This window comes from Ovis aries, chromosome 3 (genome assembly GCF_016772045.2).
Source record: "Ovis aries strain OAR_USU_Benz2616 breed Rambouillet chromosome 3, ARS-UI_Ramb_v3.0, whole genome shotgun sequence".
Taxonomy (NCBI): domain Eukaryota; kingdom Metazoa; phylum Chordata; class Mammalia; order Artiodactyla; family Bovidae; genus Ovis; species Ovis aries.
The window spans coordinates 213,327,426-213,349,838 of record NC_056056.1 but is presented as its reverse complement, the minus strand read 5'-3'; the positions used below and the strand labels follow the sequence as shown (position 1 = coordinate 213,349,838).

The 22,413-nt window shown below is 48.7% G+C and overlaps 1 protein-coding gene and 1 long non-coding RNA gene across 3 annotated transcripts in view; one reads left to right on the top strand and one right to left on the bottom strand.

Moving 5' to 3' along the window:
- Positions 1-3,679: 3,679 nt before the first annotated feature.
- The window catches only part of NINJ2 (ninjurin 2), a 71,136-nt gene continuing 52,402 nt past the window's right edge, over positions 3,680-22,413 (top strand). The window contains exon 1 of the mRNA XM_004006965.6: positions 3,680-4,020. Coding sequence (XP_004007014.2) covers positions 3,874-4,020 — 147 coding nt within the window. The 5' untranslated portion in view covers positions 3,680-3,873. The remainder of the gene's footprint in view (positions 4,021-22,413) is intronic.
- LOC121819225 (uncharacterized) overlaps positions 13,851-22,413 on the bottom strand; it is a 57,299-nt gene continuing 48,736 nt past the window's right edge. For both annotated transcript variants that reach the window (XR_009600027.1, XR_009600028.1), the window contains one exon: positions 13,851-14,843. This is a non-coding gene — a long non-coding RNA (uncharacterized LOC121819225). The remainder of the gene's footprint in view (positions 14,844-22,413) is intronic.

Here is a 22,413-nt window from a genome sequence, read left to right as displayed (position 1 = left end):
GGGAGGATCTCCTGGAGAAGAGAACAGTTAAACACTCTGGTATTCTTGCCTAGAGAATTTCATGGACAGAGGAGCCTGGTGGGCTATAGTCCATGGGGTCTCAAAGAATCAGACATGACTGAGGGACTAACACGTCCACATCTCTGCAGTATGGGCTCAGCTGTCACTTCTCCAGTGGGACTAAGACTTGAAAGACCTGGTCTGGCATAGAAAACAAACTTACAGTAACCAAGGGGGATGGCCGGCGGGGGGGGCGGGGACTTTAGATTTAATATATACAGACTACTATATAAAAATAGATAAACAATAAGGACCTACTGTTTAGCACAGGGAACTATATTCAACATCTTTTAATGACCTATAATGGGGAAGAATCTGAAATAGAATATATGCATTCAATATCTTGTAATAAGCCATAATGGAAAAGAATCTGAAAAGGAATGGATATATGTATAGTATAACTGAATCACTTTCCTGTACCCCTGAAACTAACACAACACTGTAAATTAATTATGTTTCAATATTCTTAAGGTTATAGAAAATAAATTTTTCTTTAAAAAAAAAAGACATGGTCTGGGAATTTGGACCCAGTTGTGATAATGAAGACTCTAGAGCCTCTTTCTGTTTAGAAACAGAAGTCAGCAGACTGTACAACCTGAAGGACCCAATCAGGTCCACTTCTCTGTTTTTGTAAATAAAGTTTTATTGGAACATGGCAATAGTTCTTCATTTACATATTGTCTATGGCTGCTTTCAGGCTGCAATAGCAGAGCTGAGACAGATGTACTAGATGTAACAGAAACTGGAGGGCCTATAAGGTAAAAAACATTTGCTCTCTGTCCCTTTTATCACTTTATAGAAAAAGTTTGCTGAGCCCTGGTCCAGTCAGAAGAGATAAACCATCTCCCAAATCCTGCTTGCTATTTACTTCCAAACGATGCTCATGAGGTGGGGAAAGTCTAATCCAAGAAGATCTTGCCAAACCGAAACCATTATTGTAGCCAATTACAGCTGTTTCTTTTTAAAACCAATGTGCTTTTAATGGGTGTTTGGAGGGAAAATATCTTCAGGTGCTTTTCTCTTTTGCCTTTTTTTGTTCTGAATTCCCCTTTATTTAGCCAGATGTATCATACTGTCTAAAGGATGACTGAGGTTGTTACAAACAGAATTGCAAGGAAAGAGGAATAATTGATATTTTGCTTCTTACATTCAAAATAAGGTTTTCCACTGAGACTATATTTTTGATAGCCAGGTTTTGTTGAGAATAAGGATTTTTTTAAAACATTATTTATTTGGCTGCATTGGGTCTTTCTAGGTGAGGCTAGTTTGGCCACCTCATGCAAAGAGTTGACTCATTAGAAAAGACTCTGATGTTCGGAGGGATTGAGGGCAGGAGAAGAAGGGGACGACAGAGGATGAGATGGCTGGATGGCATCACTGACTTGATGGACATGAGTCTAAGTGAACTCCGGGAGTTAATGATGGACAGGGAGGCCTGGCGTGCTGCTATTCATGGGGTCGCAAAGAGTCGGACGCGACTGAGCGACTGGACTGAACTGAACTGAACTGAACTGTGGCATGCGGGCTCAGTGGTTGCCCCATGGCATATGGAATTTAGTTCCCTGACCAGGGATGGAACCCATGTCCCCTCCATTAGAAAGGGGATTCTTAACCACTGGACCTCCAGGGAAGTCCCAAGAATGAGGATCTTCGAAATGTCTTTATTTCCTTTCTGAATTATTATCAAGGTCTTCCACATAAGGCAAGTCCCAATCAAACAGAAAGAGAAAGAAGAGAAAGCCCACCTTTTCTGACCCAAGATTACGTGGGTTATGGGAAGAAGGGAAGCGGAGAAAGAGAAGGCAAGTGAGTCCTAATTTCCCCTCTCTGAGCTGAAATCATGGGTGGGAACATGACTCTGAATCCAGATCTCCTGGGTTCAAATATTGGTTTGACCTTAGGCAGCGTAACCTCTTTGTGCTTCTGTTTCCTTGTATGTGAAACAGGGGTGGTGGTATCACCTGCCCTGCAGAACTGTAATGAGAACCGAGTGACTGCGTGAGTGCCAAAGTGCTTAGGATAGTGGCATTGTAGTGGAGATGTGGGGAGTGGATGTTTCTGTAGATTTCGGAAGGAAGGCTCAGCAGACGGTGGATTCTATCTCTCACTCTCATTTTGGGGTCTGGAAGGAAGTCACCCTAAAGGCTGCCCCTACACCAACCTAGAGCAGTTCTGTCAAAGCAAATTCTTCACCAGAAGTGGGGCTAGGCCTTGCCTTCATCAGAAACTCAGGACCAAGAGCCAGGTGTCTGGTCAGAGGGTTTCCAGAGGGAACCATCTTGGGGGGTGGGAAGAAGGGCGAGGAGACCACTGATCTGAGACCACTCGGAGAGGAGTTCATGGGAATCGTAGCAAGTCTCAGGTGGTCCAGTCACCACCAGAGTCCAGATGGGGAGGGTCAGCAAAGGAGCCCCTGGGGTCCTTAAGAGCAAAGAGAGAAGGACCAGGGGTACTCTGGCCACAGACACCAGCCACCAAGGCTGTTCAGCAGGAGCCAGGAGCAGACCCAGTCGGGCTCTGCCTAGCAGCTCCAGAGTAGAAACTAGCAGAGATGGACAGGCCATCACCCCTCTGCCAACAAGCATACAGAAACCACACCCCTCTCCTGTGGGGCACAGGAGTGGAAACTGGAAAGACTGTCCATTCTCTTTTTTAAAATATTATTTATTTACGTGGTTGTGCCATGTCTCAACTGTGGCATGCAGACTCAGTTGCAGCAGGTGGGATCTAGGTCCCTGACCAGGGATCGAACCCGAGCCCTTTGCGTTGGGAACGCAGAGTCTTAGCTAGTGGACCACAAACGAAGTCCCAAGACTGTGTATTCTATTTCAGCTGGACTGTTTGCTATTTAAATTAATGCAATTGTGTCTGTTAGATTAGGTGGAAATACAGCTCTCATCCCATGGTCCACCCTCCCTCTCAGCACCTGTGCAGCAGGAAGGGGACTTATAAACACATTATATCACTTCATACAAGCAGAGAAATTGCCCTTTTACTGCTGTGTTTGAGGGTAGTGGGAGTACACTTGTGACTCTGCCCTTCTCCCCCCACCGTTAAACTGGGTTATACATTTCACGCGGCCTCTCACACCCACACAGGCACAAGCTGGTGTCTAAAACCAGCTTTGGGAACAAACCAGAGGCGTTTCTGGCTCTAAGGTAAACAAGAGGAAGAAAATCTTTCCAAAAAAAGACGCATTCCTGGTAGCTTTATTTTAAAAACAGGGGAAATGCAACTCCTTGCATAAACAGAATTTAAAAGTACGACTTCTTCCTCCTCCCTTTCTAGCTAATCAAGGGAGAAAATGACAACCGAACTGTCAATACAAATGTATTGTTCACACACTTAGTAGAGTAAGGATTATGCTTTGGGACTATTCGGTAAACGACAATTTTTTTAACTTGTAGAGGCAGAGGAAACTAAGGAAAGCGGAAATCCCTGAGCCTTAATCTTGGAAATAAGCTGGAGGCTCCCCGGCCTTGGTGACTGGGGACCGTATCTGGCTCCACCAGCAGGAAGCCAGATGGTGTCTTCAGGCTGTTTCTCAATTTCCGGGATAAACCCACAGGATTTCTCTGCCAGGAGTAACACTCTTGCTAAAAGCAGGATGGGTGACCTCAGATAGCTCCTCTGGGGCATTGGAGCCACTGCGGTCAACGGTGCTGTCGCCACCGACTCAAAAGGCCACCTGCCAACGTGCCACATGCCACTGCCAGGAGCATACACACACACACACACACACAGGTGTATGCACATGTATACTCCCCAGGGGCCGAGGCCAGCACAGCATCCCACATCAGACGGGCAGACAGCATGTCTGTCCCGCCACTGGGAAGTCTCTCCCACCCAGAGGAAATGGCAGAGACCAGACGGCAGGGCCTGGAGCCCACGCAGTCTGACCAGCGCCCGGCAGCTGAGAGGAGCAGGATGGAACCAGAAACAGGGATCGTCGACCCTCAGGTAAGTCCTCCTGGGACAAAGGGGAGAGGCGCCGGGGGCAGAGGGGGATGCTGGGGAGCAAGGATGAACATTCTGGTACTGGATACTCTCCCCTTGCGCTGGTTTATCCCTTTTCTCCCCATCTCCCTGCCGGACTCTCCACTGGTTCTGAAATGCGTGAGAAAGGGACTGTTTGAGTCCCTCTTGGGCTCCGCTTCCTCGTGTCAGTCAAAGTTAATTATGCTGCTTTTACCAGAAGACGATTGCACATCCCTCCCGGCGCTTTGCCCCAAACCCCACAGCTTCTGTGAGGGCTGCGGGCAGTTCCACTCCGGAGAAGAGGAAAGAGGAGTTTGGGTTTAGGGAGGGGGCAGCTGGCCAGCTCTGCATAGCACAGGTTGGAAGAAACTGGAGCTGTTCCCCCATCTCCAGATAAAGCTCTCAGGTGTGGGACAGAGCGTCTCCTTCCAACAGTGCAAGATCAGGAGAAGGTGAATACCTGAGTCCCTTCCCAGAGGGATGGGCGTGGGGGGCGTCAGCAAGTCCAGTCCAGCGCCACGCAAGAGGGGATCCCGATAAGGAGGGTCAGGTCGCTAGGACTTGTACTTTCTGACTCTGTCTACTGAACAGAGTCGGACCATAGAGGTTGGATGAGGACTTTTCAGAGTCCAACAACTGAAGGATGGAGTTTGGAGATCAGGAATTTGTGATCATGGGATCTGTTCTTTGAGCAAAATCTTAAGCAGCACCCCAGTACGTGCTTCACATTGAAGCAGAGCTGTAGTGTGTGTCGGGCTGGGTTGGGGGGCCTCCTCCTTGGTTCCTCCACTCCTGGGACAAAACCGGGGAGGTCCTAGAATTGCCTGGAAAACTGTGTCCAAACCGCTGATGCAGTTCAGCATCTCGTCTCTGTGTCTTCTTCCTTGTCATCCATCCAGATGTGGTCCCATCTCGGGGGGGGTGGTGCTCCCTCCAACAGTAAGGCTCTTGCCCTCGACTGGTTCCCTAACACATTCAGGTCTCAGCTCAAATGTCACTGTGTTGGGGAGACCTTCCCTCCTCCCTCTCAGGACGAACCTCCCCTGATTTGTCCTTGCGTGTGCGTGTTTAGTCGCTCAGTTGTATCTGACTCTTTGTGACCCCGTAGACTACAGCCTGGGAGGCTCCTCTGTCCATGGGATTCTCCAGGCAGAATACTGGAGTGGTTGCCATTCCCTTCTCCAGGGGATCTTCTAGACGCAGGGATTGAACCGGGGTCTCCTTGCATTGCAGGCAGATTCTTTACCATCTAAGCCACCAGGGAAGCAGTTACACTGCCTGTTTATGGCTTATTCAACCTAATCACTCTCACTAGGATGTGAAATCCAGGCCAGCAGGACCTCCTGTTTATTCACTGCTGGATCCCTAGTGCCCAGGGCTGTACTGGGTACACAGCCTGTGCTCAGAAAATACCTGTTAAATAGTCTACGGCCATACAACTCTGAACACGCCCAATCTCATCTGATCTCAGAAGCTAAGCAGGGTCGGGTCTGGTTAGTACTTGGAGGAGACAATACCTGTTAAATGAACCATGAGTTAGAGGGGATCAACTCTAAGGTCATAAAAGACTCAGGGCTCCAACCCAGGTCTCTGACCCAGGGGTGTACCCTCTTTGTACTTCATGTGGTTCTTGCCTCCACTGGATCCTAAGTAGCTGAGGAAGCAGTATTGCTCATTTTCCGTCTCTGAAGAATGAATTTCTTATGTGCAACTGGGCTAAGCTATCCTAAATTACAGGCTAAGGACTCCACACTTGGGAGAGAGGTTCAGAAAGGAGGCAGATAGGGCTATGGGAGAGGCAGGGTCAGCCAGACCCTGACAAATGTCTCCACCTCTTGCAGGTGGTTGACACAAGGGTGCCCTTCTCTCCCTCTCTTAATACACTCTTTTATTCTGGAATCTTAGTCACACTTCCCTTTGGTCATCTTTGTTTATTTGGTTGGTCAGAAAGCTATCCATTAGTTTCCACAAATTCCTGACCAGCTTCTGGGTCACATTAAGTCTTGGATCTTTTAGGAAAGTGCAGTCATCTGAGGTGGCAGGCAGTGGTTAAGGACAGGTGGGGCCTCTGTCAACTGGTGGCAGGATTCCACCCTTTCCTCCTGTGCAGATACTGCATGGAATCTAGAGGAGCAATGTGTATAAAGACCACGGCATGCCATGTACTGAGTAAACAGTTCTTTCTCTGTCTGAGGATGGTCTTCCAGGGGTAGTTAAGCTCTGTTGACTGTAGATCAGCACCTTATTCATTCATCCAACTTGTGTCTTCTGATCAATGGCCATATACTGCACTCCATGTTTTCAAGGTATGGAAAATTCCTCTTATTTCATGAGGTCAGTATAGCGGGTTCAATTTCTCCATGAGCTAAATGTTCCTCCAAGACTAATTCTTAAATGTGTAGATGTGTTACTTATTCCAAGAAGGACAGATAGAATGTGAATGACTTACTGTTTTCCAGCCTGATCACGCCAGTCCAAATTATGACGACACAGTATTTAAACCAGGGTGACTTTTTTTTTTTACCATTTTATTACTTTTTATTTTTAAAATATTTATTTACATATTTATTTGGCTGCATCGGGTCTTAGTTGTGGCTCGTGGGATCTTTCATTGCAGCACGTGGACTTCAGTAGTTGTGGTGTGTGGTGTTAGTTGCCCCGTAGCATATGGGATCTTAGTTCCCCAACCAGGTATTGAACCTGCGTTCAAGGTGGATTCTTAACCTTTGGACTACCAGGGAAGTTCCAGGGAAGCTTTTTTTTCATATTTATTTATTATTATTTTCTTAACATTTATTTTTGGCTGCGCTGGATGTGGGCTGCACGTTGCTGCATGTGGGCTTTCTTGAGTTGCGGTGAGCAGGGGCTACTCTCTAGCTGCGGTGTTTGGGCTTCTCATTGTGGTGGCTTCTCTTGTTGTGGAGCACGGGCTAGAGCATGCAGGCTCAGTAGTTGTGGCGCATGGGCTGAGCTGCTCTGAGGCTTCCTGGACCAGGGATCAAGTCGGTATCCCTTGCATCGGAAGGTGGATTCTTAACCACTGCACCACAAGGGAAGCCCCAGGGCAACTTCCTTGACCACATAAATGTTGCTCTCCCCTTTATAATCCTGACCTTAGAGGCTTCAGTTATGTTAAGCACCTAGATTATGTTAAGCACCCTATTGACCAATATCCCATCACCAAAACAAACCAAACCAAAGGAAGGAAAATATTTATTGAGCCTCAACACTCAAATAAAGCACCAAAGAAACCATGATACCTGACTTCAGAAAGCTTATGATTAAGTGAAGGAAATGCACACAGTCAACTATAACATAAAGCAACTGTTTAGTTAAAACAGTTGTTTCCCAAAGATGTGGTCCAATTACCACCAGCTGGTAGTAAAGGTATTAGCAATGGCTGACAATTTTCTTTTGTCACGGTTTTCGTTACAGTTTTAGTGTGTGTTACAGAGTATCAACTAATCCATCAAACCTGTGATTTCAAAATTTTTACTGCTTAAGATGAGGCTAAAGCAAGTAGCATGATAACCTTTAAGGCAGACCTTGCGACTGGTGTAGGCACACCCTGAATGTTTCAGTCATCGTCTTAACTGTTGAGAAGTGTGATGGCTCAGGTGATATGAATCAGGGTGTGTGTGACTGTGTATTGCTGGTTTCTTTTTGCTAAAACTCGAAATCTTGAATAAAGTACAGCTGAAGTTTGGGAAATGCTGATTTAAAAATCATGAATTTAAGCGTCTGCAATCAGCAATGCAGGTGCTTTCGGAGGCCGGGATCGTGAGCCTGAGATGGCTGCAGTGGGCCAGCTGTGAGAGAAAGGGTGACTGGGTCCTCAAGGCAGACTGCCACTACCCAGGCATCACAGGAACTGCCCCCTCCCAGGCTCTGGACTTGACTCGTTTTCCATCTTCCCCGGCTCCCAGAGTCTGGATGCATGAATGGCTGAAGACCAGCTCTTTCTTCCCTTTTTACCAGTGATACGTCCCCACCCAGAGTGTGGAGACCAAGATGCTCTCCCTTCTCCTTCCCAAACTGAGCTCTTCTCCAGCTTGCACATTCCCCTAAATGGATTCAGTCCTCAGCCCCCTTTTTGCCACCTGTGCTGGCGGTGGAAGGAGACAGGAGGATGATAGGAGACAGCCTCCTAACGTGAAAGTTGCTCAGTCGTGTCCAACTCTTTGTGACCCCATGGACTATTCAGTCCATGGAGTTCTCCAGGCCAGCATACTGGAGCGGGTAGCCTTTCCCTTCTCCAGGGGATCTTCCCAACCCAGGGATCGAACCCAGGTCACCTGCATTGTGGGCAGATTTTTTACCAGCTGAGCCACAAAGGAAGCCCAAAATAAAATTTGACACTTCTATTAATAGATATCATGGATGTTGAGGTTCGACAGAAAACAACAAAATTCTGTAAAGCAATTATCCTTCAGTTAAAAAATAAATAAATTTTTAAAAATAGATATCATGGAATTTTTTTTTCAGTGTTTGGGAAGAATATTTTAACAAATACCAGCCTGAATGTGAGAGGGGTTTAGAGGGGAATGGATACGTGTATATGTAAGGCTAAGTCCCTTTTCTGTCCACCTGACAACATTGTTAATCAGCTATTCTCCAGTATGGGACTTCTCAGGTGGCACTTAAGTGATAAAGAACCCGCTTGCCAATGCAGAAGATGCAGGAGACATGGGTTCAGTCCCTGGGTGGGGAAGATCCCCTGGAGGAGGGCATGGCCACCCACTCCAGCATTCTGGCCTGGAGAATCCCATGGACGGAGGAGTCTGGTGGGCTACAATCCAAAGAGTCGCAAAGAGTCGGACACAAATAAAGTGACTTAACACGCATGCACTCCAATATAAAATAAAAAGTTTAAAGGAAGAATAGCAAAATGCTAACTATATTTTAAGTCAAAAAATTAATTTATAGAGAATGTTTATATAGAACTACATAAACATTTATCCCAATTGCCTTTAAAAAAATCATATAGGATAAATATGTACAGGAAAACTATTCACAAGAAATATACCAAAATGTTAATACTGGCTACTTCTGGCTTATAAATACTTATTTTCTTCTCTTGCTTTTATTTTTACTTTTTATTTCCTTTACACATTTTCTTCTAACCCATATATTATATTTAGAGTAGGAAAAAACCCTACAAGTTAAAAAAGAAAAATAAGAGAAGTAGCTGTGCCTACATGCAAATGAGATTTGTGAACATGAGCCACAGCAGACACATACATACATGTATAGTTATTTCCCATCTCTGGCTACCATGGAAATAAACAGCTGACTAATCTGTGTTAGTTGGTTTCTCCTTTGAAGTGGTTGTTCCACTTTTTAAAATTTTTACGTGGTATTAATATCTCAACTCTAGCTTTTCACATCTGAGAATGTTCTGAGAACAGACTTCAGAAATGTGAGGTCCAGGGACAGGCCTGCAGGCAGCTCCTTCAGAGGGACACTGTCAGACATAAACGGGGGGTAGGGGTGGCTGCGTCCCTGATGGAGTTACATCTCACACCTGACGACCCCAGCAACACGTTCTGCTATCATCCACAGAAGAAAGCAAAAATCACTGTACTACATAGAGAGATACAGAGGTGATAGCTAAACAGACAGACAGATGACAGAAAGATCTGGGATGCCTTCTTGGAGGGGGCAGTCACTGGGTGGACTCGGAAGCATGAACAGGACTGAGCAGCAGAGAACATTCTAGCTCTGAGAATGGTGTGAACAAAGGCAGGACATCATGGGGCATCTTTGAGGAAGGACAAGTAGCCCAGTTTGTCTAGACTACATGGTGAATGGAGAAAAGACAGTGAGAAATAAGATTATAAAGGCAGGCTGGAACCAGACCATGATGGACCTTCAAGGCCATGTCACCCTCCTCTGGGGTAAAATGACCAGTGCCTCTGGTGACGGATGATGTTCTGAGCTCTGCAGAAGCACCTGGGCTTTCAGATGGAGGCCTTGGAAAGGGGTTGGCCAGAATGAAGAACGTGGCCATGCCTCCTAAGACCTAACTTCCTCCCAGAGCCGAGTTTGAAATGGCTGCTTGCGTTGAAATAGGGCAGACCTAGCAGACCCAACAGAATGAAGGCCTTGTTTATAGAGGAAAAAACTGAGGTCCAGAGACACATGATATTCAGCTGGACCTTAGAATCCTCATGCACACGATCTGTCCACGTCAGCCACCACACTGAGCCAAGTATCTGATGGACAGCAGACAACGCTTCAGTAAATATGATGTCTGCTGACTAAACACATACTCAATTTGCAGGCACAGTGAAAGGGTCCTTCAAATACACCAACCAAATAATCCTCCCACCCACCTCCCACCCACCCATTGACCATGACTCTGCCTTTAATAGGGGACAAGCTGAAGCTCAGGGAGGCCAAGGCATCAGGGCAGGAGGGTGGCAGGGCCAGGGCTCAAACCCAGGTTTTCTTTCTGCCCTGCTCTGGCTCGGTGGTTTTCAGATGTGGTCCTGGGGCAGCCGCCTCCGGTCACTTGGAAGCTTGTTAGAAATGCAAATTCTCAGTGCCCCCTCCAGACCGGCTGGTCAAAGCTATGGTTTTTCCAGTGGTCATGTATGGATGTGAGAGCTAAACCATAGAGAAGGCTGAGCTCCTTCGAACTGTGGTGCTGGAGAAGACTCTTGAGAGTCTCTTGGACTGCAAGGAGATCAAATCAGTCAATCCTAAAGGAAATCAACCCTGAATATACATTGGAAGGACTGATGCTGAAGCTGAAGCTCCAAAACTTTGGCCACCTGATGCAAAGAATTGACTCTGGAAAAGATCCTGATGCTGGGAAAGAGTGAAGGCAGGAGAAGAGGGCAACAGAGGACAAGATAATGGCATCACCAACTTAACGGACATGAGTTTGAGCAAACTCCGGGAGATAGTGGAGGACAGAGAAGCCTGGCCTGCTGCAGTTCCAGAGGGTCACAAAGAGTAGGGACAAGACTAAGTGACTGAACATCTCCCTATTTACAAGCTCGGAAGCCCTGGACATGGGGCCCAGCAATCTGTATCCTAGTACATTCCCTGGTGATTCTGATGGATGTTAAGTTTCAGAGCCACTGCTTTCAGACATGGCTGATTGATGTTGGGGCACAGAGGGGTGGGGGTCGTGTGGGGAGATGGCGTAGAAGCTCCAAGGCTGGCCTCCTTTCCCCAAGGTACTCCTAGATCCGTGAGCCCAGGGGAAGCACACACACCTGACCTGCAGGAAGCAGCCAGCCCAGGACCCGGAAAGGATGGGGGCAAGGCCAGAGCCCAGGCTGGAGCGGATGCCAGGGAGGGGCGCTGTCAGTCACCTTCTGAACCTTCTGAGAGCACAAAGGCCTCAGCCCCCGAGTCCAACCTTCTTGTTTTGAAGCGGATACCACTGTACTGTCACCGCTGCTGCCTGCCTGCCACACACCTGGGGGACTAACACCCACTCTGATGAGAGACGCATCGGGGTACTGCAGCCTGGGAGAGAGGTGTCAGGCAGACCCACCACCCTGGGGAGATTAAGCATGATGAGTACACTGTGAAGACGGATGTCTCTCTTCTGTCACCCAGCCCTGCCTCTCACACCAGGAGGGCAACTCCGGGCAAGAGTGGGGACTTCCCCCTGGGCACTCCACACAGCCCTGAGCAGGGGGCACATGCTTTCTCTTGGGGTGGGGAGAAAAAAGCCCAGGGTCTTGGAGACAGGAGGAGGAAGGGCAGCCAGATGAGGTCATGCAACGTGGAGTATCTCTGCAGAAGGGCTGCAGTGTCCCGGACAGCCAGCCTCAGAGCTGGGAGCTTGCCAGGCCCCACGCCAGGAAAATGGAAAACCTGTGGGCCTGGCCGAGGTGAACTCCCTGTTTCCACAGCCCCCATCCAGGAACCGGCGGAGTTCCCCGCCCCAGGTGCAGGGTCAGGCTTCGGTCTTTGTTCTGCGTGCTTGCCTGGGCACCAAGTCCAGGGACCTGAAGACTGCCTGGACACAGGTTCGCAGTCCTCCTCTGCACGCAACTAGCTAGTCTCATTCACACAACTGGGAACTTTCTCCTTCAGCTGCAGTTTCCTAGAAATGTGGCCGCCCTGTGTTATGATTCAGACAGGGCTCAGTCCCTAGGGGTGTCAGGGCAGGGCAGGGCTGGCAGCGCTGGACATTCAGGCCACGCCCTGTCTCTCTCTCTCTAGTTTTCACAGAAATCCACACAATTGAATGCTCATCCACACCCCTTGCTGTGAACGGTTTTCAACAGGGTGAGGGCTGGGAGTGGGGAACAGAGATCTTGCTAAACCCATGATCGCTCTGTTGCCACAACAGTCTCTGTGAACCGGATTCTGGCAGCAGCTCCAGGCAATCACTGGCCAGACAGCCAGTGCCCTCCCAGTCCCCTGGGTCTCCAGGAGCTATGGGGCTCAAGGAGCAGAAGCTTTGGACTCTGTGAAAGCTGAGCTTTCTCCTCTCCAGAATCTGGCAGTTAGTGGGGGCAGCTTGAAGAGGCGGCAGGGGTTGGGGGTGGGAAGGAGAGCAGAGGGTGGACAAGCTTCAGTTCAATAGTGTCCACTGGTGTCCCCAGACTCTAGGAGTCCAGGATTGCCCGTGCTGTCCCCACAGGCATTTCACAGTAATAGCAGCCTGCAGGAGACCAGCCTTGTGAGGGACAGAGGGAAAGAGAGGCCGAGGGATAGAGACAGGGCAGGGGGAGCCCTGTTGCTGCCTTTTCCATCCTCCACAGGAGGGACCTGCAGTATTTTTCCTCCTCCTGTAAGGAGTCAGCACCCTCCCCCGCTACCCCAATGTGACCTACTTATCTACTCCCTTTACAGGGAGGGACCCTGGACAGCATCCCAGTCCAGGGCAGGGCTATCTGAGCCTCAAAAAGACGAGTTCTCTAATAAGGGAAACCCAGATGCTGTAAGGGGGCTTCCCTGGTGGCTCAAATGGTAACGAATCTGTCTGCAATGTGGGAGACGTGGGTTCAATCCCTGGGTCGGGAAGATCCCCTGGAGAAGGGAATGGCAATCCACTCCAGTATTCTTGCCTGGGAAATACCATGGATAGAGGAGCCTGGAGGGCTACAGTGCACAGGGTCACAAAAGAGTTGGACACGACTGAGCGATGAATACTAGACCTGTAAGGTAGTAGGGAGGTCAGGCAAGGCTGGTAGGAAGGAGGATGGAGGCTGGTGGCTCCCAAGGACAGTGCTCATCTGTGGCTGCTGGCCATCAGGCCCAAGTCATAGCGACCTGAGTCAGGACAACAGCGACCCAGCAAGGAATCTGAGGCTCAAAGAAGCTAAATCATTTATGCAAAGTCACACAGCCAGGAGCAGAGCTGAGGTTCACGTTCCTGACTATCCGCTCCAGACATGTGCTCTCAAATCCCACCCCAACCCCCACCAGAATATCACTGGCCTTAATGAGAAAGGGTTTGGCAAAACCCATGTCCCCAAATCTTAAGTAAATTTAGAATGCTGAGTCAGATTGGGGCTGGAGGAATCAAAGACTAATTGGCTTGTATAATGCTGTGGCTTTATCCTCTTGCCTTCTGGAGGCTGTAAGCGGCTATCTGCTCTCAAGCCGCCGGGCCTCCAGCCTGGCCCCCCTCCAGCCCTTTCTTCTCACTGCAGCCACAGAGAACTGTCCTGCTTCTAGCTGTGGTTCCCGGCTGCCCTCAGGATCTCATCCAGACCCAGTGAGGCCAGGGCCCGACTTATCCTCAGTAGGTCCTAGGCCAGGGGGAGGCAGCCCTATCCTGTTTTTTTTTTAATCAAATGTACCAAAATACACCCATACCATTCACTAAACACAAATGCTTTCATGTAAAAAATTTTCTGAAAGGCTTTTTAATCATTTGAACCTTGAAAAATCAATTTAAATACTTGGTTTTCAGACACAGGTGCTAATACATTTTTTTCAGGCCTCAAATATTTGGGGTATTTCGAAAGTGCATAAGTACTATGTGTACATGTTGGTCACCTCTGACTGCAACTCCAAGGACTGTAGCCCACCAGGCTCCTCCGTCCATGGGCTTCTCCAGGCAAGAACACTGGAGTGGGTTGCCATTCCCTTCTAGAGGGGATCTTCCTGATCCAGAGATCGAACCCTCATCTCCTTTGGCTCCTACATTGGCAGGCTAGTATTGTGCACATGGTGCCTAAGGGGTGAAGGAGCAATCTGTGCAGCGCTGGGGCCACCCCCCACCCCCAACCCCCACACACCAGGCCTTTGTAAAGACTGTTTCCTCTGCTTTTGCTTTTTCCTTCTATAACTGTAAATGCTCACACCATTGTCCCCTTCCACACTGCTCTGTAGTTTATTTATTTTGACCCAAGTTCACAGATACTTAACCTCTCAGTTTCCTTGTGTGTAAAACAGGAATTATAGTGACAACCACTTCGTGGGGCTTTTAAGAGGACAAGTTCATACATAAAATGAGATTCATGAACCATCACCTGGAAGCACGTTAGAAATCTCAGGCCCCACCCCAACGGACTGAATCAGAACAAGATCCCCCTGAGATTCAAATGCCATTTCAGTATGTGGAGCCCTGTGCTAAAGCACTGACCACAATGCCTGTTACATGATAAAAACTCAGTGACAACTGTGTTGATCACGATCATCATGACTACTAAAGGTCAAGCTTTTACGGTTGTCTCCAGTTTCCCTGTTTGACTTACTTTTCAAACTCTAGCTCAGTGGTTCTCAAATGGAGTTCCTGGGGAACACTGGCCTCCCTGGCGCATCCCAGCTGAACGCTGAGGCTGTCATCAAGAGGTGCTTCCTGCTCTCAGGCAGCTTCCTTCCATCTGCAGGAGACACAAGCATAGAGGCAACCGCCAGGGTGAAAAGGGCTGCCAAGGTGCTTGAGGAGGCAGTTGATCCAGGCGTGGGCTGGTGGGGGTTGGGGGAAGAGTCAAGGAAAGCACTATTTAATCTAAGAGCTGAAAGATGAGCTATTATCTCAGGATTCTCCCCAAAAGTGGCAATGTGGTCCACACTTAAACAGTGAACTGACGGCTCCCACAGTGTGAGAGGGCCTTTAAAGACTCTTTGTTCCAAGGAGCAAAGCCCGTGTGTGTGTGTGTGCGTGTGTACGTGCACACGCACGTGCGCTCAGTCATGTCCAACTCTTTCCCAACTCCATGGACTACAGCCCGTCAGATTCCTCTGTCCATTAGACTTTCCAAGCAAGAATACTGGAGTGGGTTGTCATTTCCTTTTCCAGGGGATCTTTCCAACCCAGAGATCAAAGACGCATCTCCCGCTCGGCAGGTGGATTCTTTACCACTGCTCCACCTCAGAAGCGGGTGAGACATATTATGTGGATCTAGATCCACTGGCTTTGCAGTTTCCTCCCTCCCGCAAACAAAGGAGCCCTGAGGGTTTGAGTCTTGAACCCTCTACATAGTGCGCCAGTATGGAGCCCAGTTACTTAGAATTAATTCTGGCTTCTTTGCAAACCAACCCTCAATAGTAGCAGAACTGTTGTTCTGGGCACCTGGGGTTCCTCAACTGCAGGACAAAAACAATGATCCGCCCCTACAGGATACCTGTAGGGATAAAGTGGGAGGTCCCCTCCCAGGCCACACAGCAAGACAGACGCAAGTCTGTCTTGAGTAGCCGAGTTCGGCTCTGAAGTAGCAGCATCTGGGCCCGCGCGGGCTGGACTTCAGGGGTACAAGCATTTCTTCCGACGTGTACTTGCAAAGACCACCCCACCCCCACCCCAGTCCAGGCTGCGAGGCTGAGAGGCTGCAACAGCCAGTCCGCGAGCAAGATGCGGGGCGGTCAGCTGGGGCCAGCGAGGGTCTCGGGTAGCTGGCTGGTTCTGGAGAGGAGAATGGGCGCTGCTTCCCGTGCCTGACAGTCCCTAACGGATGCTGAGGGCTCCAGAGCCGTCTCGGCCCAGTGCGGACGCTGGCAGAGGCCCCGAGGAAAGAGGAATACTCGTTACACAGACCGGACCGCTTGCTTTACAAGCAATGCTCTACAGAGGGCCTTTCCCGCCCCACGCGCCACCAGAGGCCAGCGCGCAGGCCCAGATTGGCTGAGAGGGATAGAGCCGCCGCCGATTGGCTGAGAGGAGGCCGGGCCGTCGTCGATTGGCTGCAAGGGGCCGGGCCGCCGCCGATTGGCTGAGAGGAGCCCGGGGGGCCGCTCTGCGGGCCCGGCAGCAAGACCGCGAAGTCAGCTGACTCGATAGGAAGCCGAGGTGCGGCGCTGGGCGGGCGGTGGGTTTGGCCTTGAGCTTTTGTTACGTGGCTTTATCGCTTCCTTCCCCCGCTGAAGGCCGAGGCCAATCCTCACCCTTTTCTGGAGCAAAACACCCCCTCCCCACTCGGCGGCTCCAGCCCGATGGTAGAGGGCCTCTTCCCTTGGGGCTGGCGGACCCGCTGACCGTGGAACCGCCGGGGCTATTTCGGTTCCTTCTCCGGCCCGCGGCCTTGGCTTCCTGCTGAGTTTCCCTACGCTTCCCTTAGCTCACCAGTGACCACAGACGCCGCTTTCAGAGAACTTACTTTATGTCAAACAGACCATTTGCGTCTTGTTTGCGTCTTTTTTTTTTTTTTTGGCCTGATTTTTTAGGGCAACGGTGCGGATATCCTTACCCATCCTCCCTCCCCCCCATTACAGGTGAGAAAACATGCAGTTCAGAGAACTTAATTTGCTGAATGTCACAGCTCGCGGAAGTGGTTCAGCTGGGGTTCACCTTGGCTGGCTGGCTGGCTGCAGCACTGTGCACTTTCCCCTGCACTGCTCTCCCTCTGGGTAAGGCCAAGCCAGGACCCTGCTGAAGAATGGTTGTGGTCTGCCCGACTCTACCCTCGAGTCACACTGTCTTCAGAGACATTTGCGGGGGTGGGGTAGGGTGGGCAGGCTAGGAAATAACCTAGCTCTAGGGAATTGTTGGAAACGATTTCCCCTGGAGCCTGTTTTCTTCAGCGCAGGGATCTAATCAAAACGAGTGATCGGGAATTCTTTGCTGGCTTCTGTGAGGAGCATCCTGGCTTAAGGCACGTTCCTCCCCTCATCCTCATGCCCCTTCCTGCCCCCTGACCCAGCAGAGAAAGGTAAGGCCCCGCATGTGTCCAAGGCCTCTCCCACTGAAGCTCATCTGCAAATCAGGCATAAAGGTCAGGAACCCAGGGAAGGAGAAAGCGAGGCTTGGGCACAATCGCCCTCCAGTGCTCAGAGTGCCTGAGAAAGACAGCCAGGTCCTAGGTCCTCTTCTACTTGTCCCCTTGTAGTAGACACATCTCACATTCCCCTGGAGAAACCTTTTCCCAGTGGGAGAGCAGAATAGTGTGAGAAAGTAGCAGCTTTAAAAGTCAGATACACTGTACACCTGGAAGACAGGGTTTTTGTGTTTTGATGGGACATCTGTAAGGCCATGGCTGGTCTTTACTGTTTAAAAATAGTACAAGCATTTTGCCAAGTAATTCCACCTTGTAAACATAACTATATAAGAGAGAAGCTAGACAAAGGGGATGCAAACAACTTATGCAGATCCCTTCTTAACTCTTGTCCAAGCTCCAGCCCTCCATCCAGCAGGGATGGGTGGGGGCATCTGCAACTTCAGAGCTACAGAGAGGGCAGGGCGGGAGGTGATTCTCCTAGTGGAAGTAAAATGATCTGAACAGGGTGTTCAACAGCTAAAAATACCGTTGAAAGGCAAGGAGGAACAAAAAAGTTATCAGGCACCTGGGATGAATTGATGGCTGTAGTTGAAGGCCCTGGAGCCAGAGAGGGGGAGGTCTGAGCCCATAGCGCTGGGGCTCCAGGAGTACTGTATTTAAATAAATAAAAAAACCACTTTAACTTTTCTCAGGCTGGAAGCTAATCCCTACCCTTTTGTAAAGCTTCAGTTTCCACGTTTGTAAAAGGACTTTAGATAAGATGGTTCCTAAGCTGCCACACATCTGGAGATTCCTGATTGTGCAGCGCCCAGATATTTTCATTAAATGATGCTCGCTTCCTCCATCTCAATAATGTATGAATCATCTGACTGACTGCTCAGCTTCCCTGCCTTATGAGATCACCCCTGCCTGTTCCAATGCATTTGGCTGCCAGAGAGCAAACATTCCACGTGTGAGCTGGGGCTACATGTCGTTGTGATGATAGATCTGGCAAATTTGAGGCATTTGAGTTTAACGTGAAACAGCACAAAATGCAGCCCCCTGGGGGCCTGGGCCTGGTGCAAAGACCCCTGATTCACTTGTAGGTGGTGTTGGTTGTCATGCATCGGGGCTTAGAGGAGCCCAGAACCATCCACCTACCTACCTACCATGCTCAAAAAGTTGTCCAGTCTACCCTCCCCTCCCATCGGGTAGGGTTCATTACACCCATAATCATCAGCCTTGTCTGCTAAGCCGAGATTCTACTTAATAGAACCCTGGGTCTCTTCATTGCAGGAAGATTCTTTACTGTCTGAGCCACCAAGGAAGCCCCTTTAGAATCCACAGCTGGGGCTAAAGTCATCCTCAGGAGGCACTTGCTAGAGAATCTGTGTACACCACACACACAAACACAATCAGGCTTCCCAGATAGCACTAGTGATGAAGAATCTGCCTGCCAACATTGGAGATGTAAGAGACTCGGGTTTGTTTCCTGGGTCAGGAAGATCCCCTGGAGAAGGGAACAGCAACCCACTCCAGTATTCTTGCTTGGGAAATCCCACGGATAGAGGAACCTGGCGGGGTCCATGGGGTCAGAAAGAGTCGGATGCGATTTAGCAACTAAACAAACGCAATCGTGGTAGATGGTCATGTTCTCTCAGTAACCACCCACAAACAGTTTCCAGAAGGTAGCAGGAGCTCTTATAGGTACCTCACACCTTCAAATCCACAGATGAAGCCACAGGTTAGGGTGGGAAACAGGATTCTTCTTTGCGGTTAATTGTCACACACTATTCTGAGTGCCGTCACTGAGCATACGAAGGAGGAGGAGGGGAGAGGGTGCGAAAGGGGCACACGTTTTAACATGTTCAGCACAGTGGTCAAGAAAGCAGGCTCTGACTCTGGATGGCTTGGACTTGAATCCTGGGTCTTCCGTTTCCCTGCTGAGCTGTCTAACCTACGGCAAATTATTTAACCTCTCTGTGCCTCGGTTTCTTATAGGATTGTTATGGGGGTGAAATGAATGAATTCTGGTGAAACACTAAGAAATGCCTGCCCCATGTAAGTGCTCTATGAGTGTGACCATTATCATGACAAGTCCTCCAATAACTACCTTACACATGTCATTTCTTTAATTAACAACAATTTCTTTTGAAAAGGAAAATCCAGGAAATAACTGGGTTCTACACTAGTTACAACAATGTATGTGACTGAGAGTGTATGTGAGAAAGGAAATAAACAGATATTTGGACCAGTCCTTGTTTCTTCTGTTAGTCCTTTCTATAATATATAAAGTGTTTCTTTTTTTAAATTTATTTTTATTTTTGGCTGCACTGGGTCTTCGTGGTTGTGCAGAGGCTTTTCCCTAGTTGTGGCAAGCAGAGGGCTGCTCTAGTTGAGGGGCAGGGGCTTCTTACCTACGGGGGCTTCTCCTGTTGCAGAGCGCAGGCTCTAGGACACGTAGGCGCTTAGGCTTGGTCATGGTGATGCAGAGGTTTAGTTGCCCCTCAGCATGTGGGATCCTCCCAGGCCAGGGATTGAACCAGTGTCCCCTGTACTGCAAGGCAGATTCTCAACCACTAGACCAACCACCAGGGGAGCCCCCATAAAGGGTTTCATACAATGCCTGGTTGCTTTTTTTTTTTCTTCTGACATAATAATATGAATTGGAAATTTTTCCATATCAGAATGTGTAGGACCATCTCATTCTTTTTATGTGCTGCACACTTTTTAAGTATTACACAATATGGATATACAATAGATTATTTATCCATTCTCATATTTATTGGGCACCTAATATTTACTCTGTCCATACGGGATGTGAGAGGAAGCATAGGTGGCAGAGTCACACAGAGCATGTTCCCCAAGAAGCTTGTGATTTTGTGGGGGCACCCAGGACTTGAGTGAAATAATCAGAGACCAATACAAGAAGGCATGTAATAAAATATTCAACTGAATTTAAAATTTAAGTGTCCAGCCTAGTGATTTAATAGGAATAACAACAGATTGTAACGATGCAGCTGAGGGCCTACCTCCTGGAAGCCTTGGCTGGGAGGGACAGAGAGGAAATTTACCCATTAGTTCTTCCAGCCTCACTGAAAGATTACTCAGGGCAGGAAGGACACGCCTGCACTCCCTTACAAGCTGCAACACAGCAGCACTGGTGTCCCAGCTGGAGGTGGAATGCAGCAGGCCTGGTGGCTCCTGCAGCTCGCAGGCATGGGCAGCCCTTTCCTGCCGATGTGCTTCCGGGGGCTGTCCTCCCCTCCACCTTCTGCTGGGGCCCGTGCTGCTCTGCTTGAATCCCAGGGGGTGCAGACCCCTCCAGGCACAGCAAGTCTGTTCTAGGAGCCAGAACAAGAGGCCCTCCATCCTCTGTCTGGCCCTGCTTCCTGGGTCATGAGAATAGCTGCCCCATAGGTCAGGTTGGGGACATTCTGTACGTAGGTACTTGGAAGCTTTTGCCAAGGTTTGTATTTTACCCCACCCCTGAGCCCAAGTCACTACCTAAATCAGTCACACTTGGCTGCCTCAGAGAATTAGGGGGTGTCAAAGCCTACACTTGACATTCCTTTTGCAAGGCCCTACCAGCAGCCTTTTACTACCTTAGTGGCAGTAAATCTTTTAACCTCAGCCTTGACCACTTACGCTTCCACACATGCCTCTGTGTTGACAAAGTCAATAGTCTATGAACAGAGAAATATTTATCAGGTACTTACTATGGATTTAGCTCTGTACAAAGCCTGGGGTTAGGGGTGTTGGGGGAGGGAGAGTTACAGGAAAAGCGAGAGGTGGTCATGCCATAGGGGCTCAAAACTTCAATGTGTAGAGAAGCACAACGCAGTAGATTCACAAGCGACCAAAGTGGGTGGTGTGGACAGACTGCTGAGGGGGAGCAGAGAAGCCACCCTGGCCGGGGGTGGAGGGCCTCTCGCCAGTCGCTTTTGACGGGAGCTCTATTCTCACCTCCCAAAGAATCCACGTCATGGGACTTCCCTGGTGGTCCAGTGGCTAAGACTCCGAGCTCCTAATGCAGGAGGCTGGGGCTTGATCCCCGGGCAGAGAACCAGATCTGCATGCCAGGAGGAAGATGTGGCACAGCCAGATAAATAGGTGAATATTAAAAAGAAAGAAAGAGTCCGTGGCAGTTCCTCCAGGGAGTGAGGTCAGTAAGACAGGATGGCCCAGTGTGGCAAATAGATCCACATTCTGCTCTCGGGGTCACAGAGAGTCAGCATTTCCCCCTCATTTGAATGACCATCCCACTTTTTCCTCTAACTTTTAATTTTCCAGTACAGGAAAGTGGAAAGACTTGGACAATAATATCATTAAACTCTTCACCTACATTCATCAACGCTGTCATAAGTACTTCATCTCCTTCCATAGATACACATTTCCTCCCTCAGTTGGAAATAAGCTGCAGATACCATCCCTAAACACTTCACATAGATCGGCTTTCATACATATTCTCCTACACAGACCTAGTGTCACGTTCGTTCTAAAGAAATTCAATATTGATACACAGCTCATATTCATTTTTTCCTAATTGTCCACACAATGACCTCTATTTGTAAATTAAAATGTAATCAAGGAAGGGCTTCCTTGGTAGTCCAGTGGCTACAACTCTGGGCTCTCAATGTCGCTGGCCTAGGTTGGATCCCTGGTTGGGTAACTATTAATAGATCCCACATGCTGCAACAAAGATCAGGCACAGGCACATAAGTAAATATTATATATATATTATAATATATATATAATATATATAAATATTATATATATATATATATATATATAAAATCAAGGATTAGTCACTGCGTTTGGGTGTCCTGTCTTTTACAACGCCTCCCATCTGTAACAGGACCCAATTCCCTTTTGTTTCCCTTTTATCATCTTGACATTTTTTAAGATTCTAGGTCAGTCACTCTGGTGAATGACCCATGGGTTGGATTTGTCTGATGGTTTCCTCATGATAGAATTTATATTCTTTTTCTTAAAATAGTGGTGGTTTAAACATCTGTACCACAAAATTTACCATTTTAACCATGCTGAAGTGTTAGTTCAGTGGCATTAAATACATTCATAACAGGGCACAGCCATCACCACTCTGTTTCCAAAATGCTTTCATCATCTCAAACAGAAATTCCATACCCATTCAACACTAACTCCCAGCTCCTGGCAACTGTCCTTCTACTTCCTGTCTCTATGACTTTACCTTTCCTAGGGTCTCTCACATAAGTAGAATCATGTGATATTTGTCCTT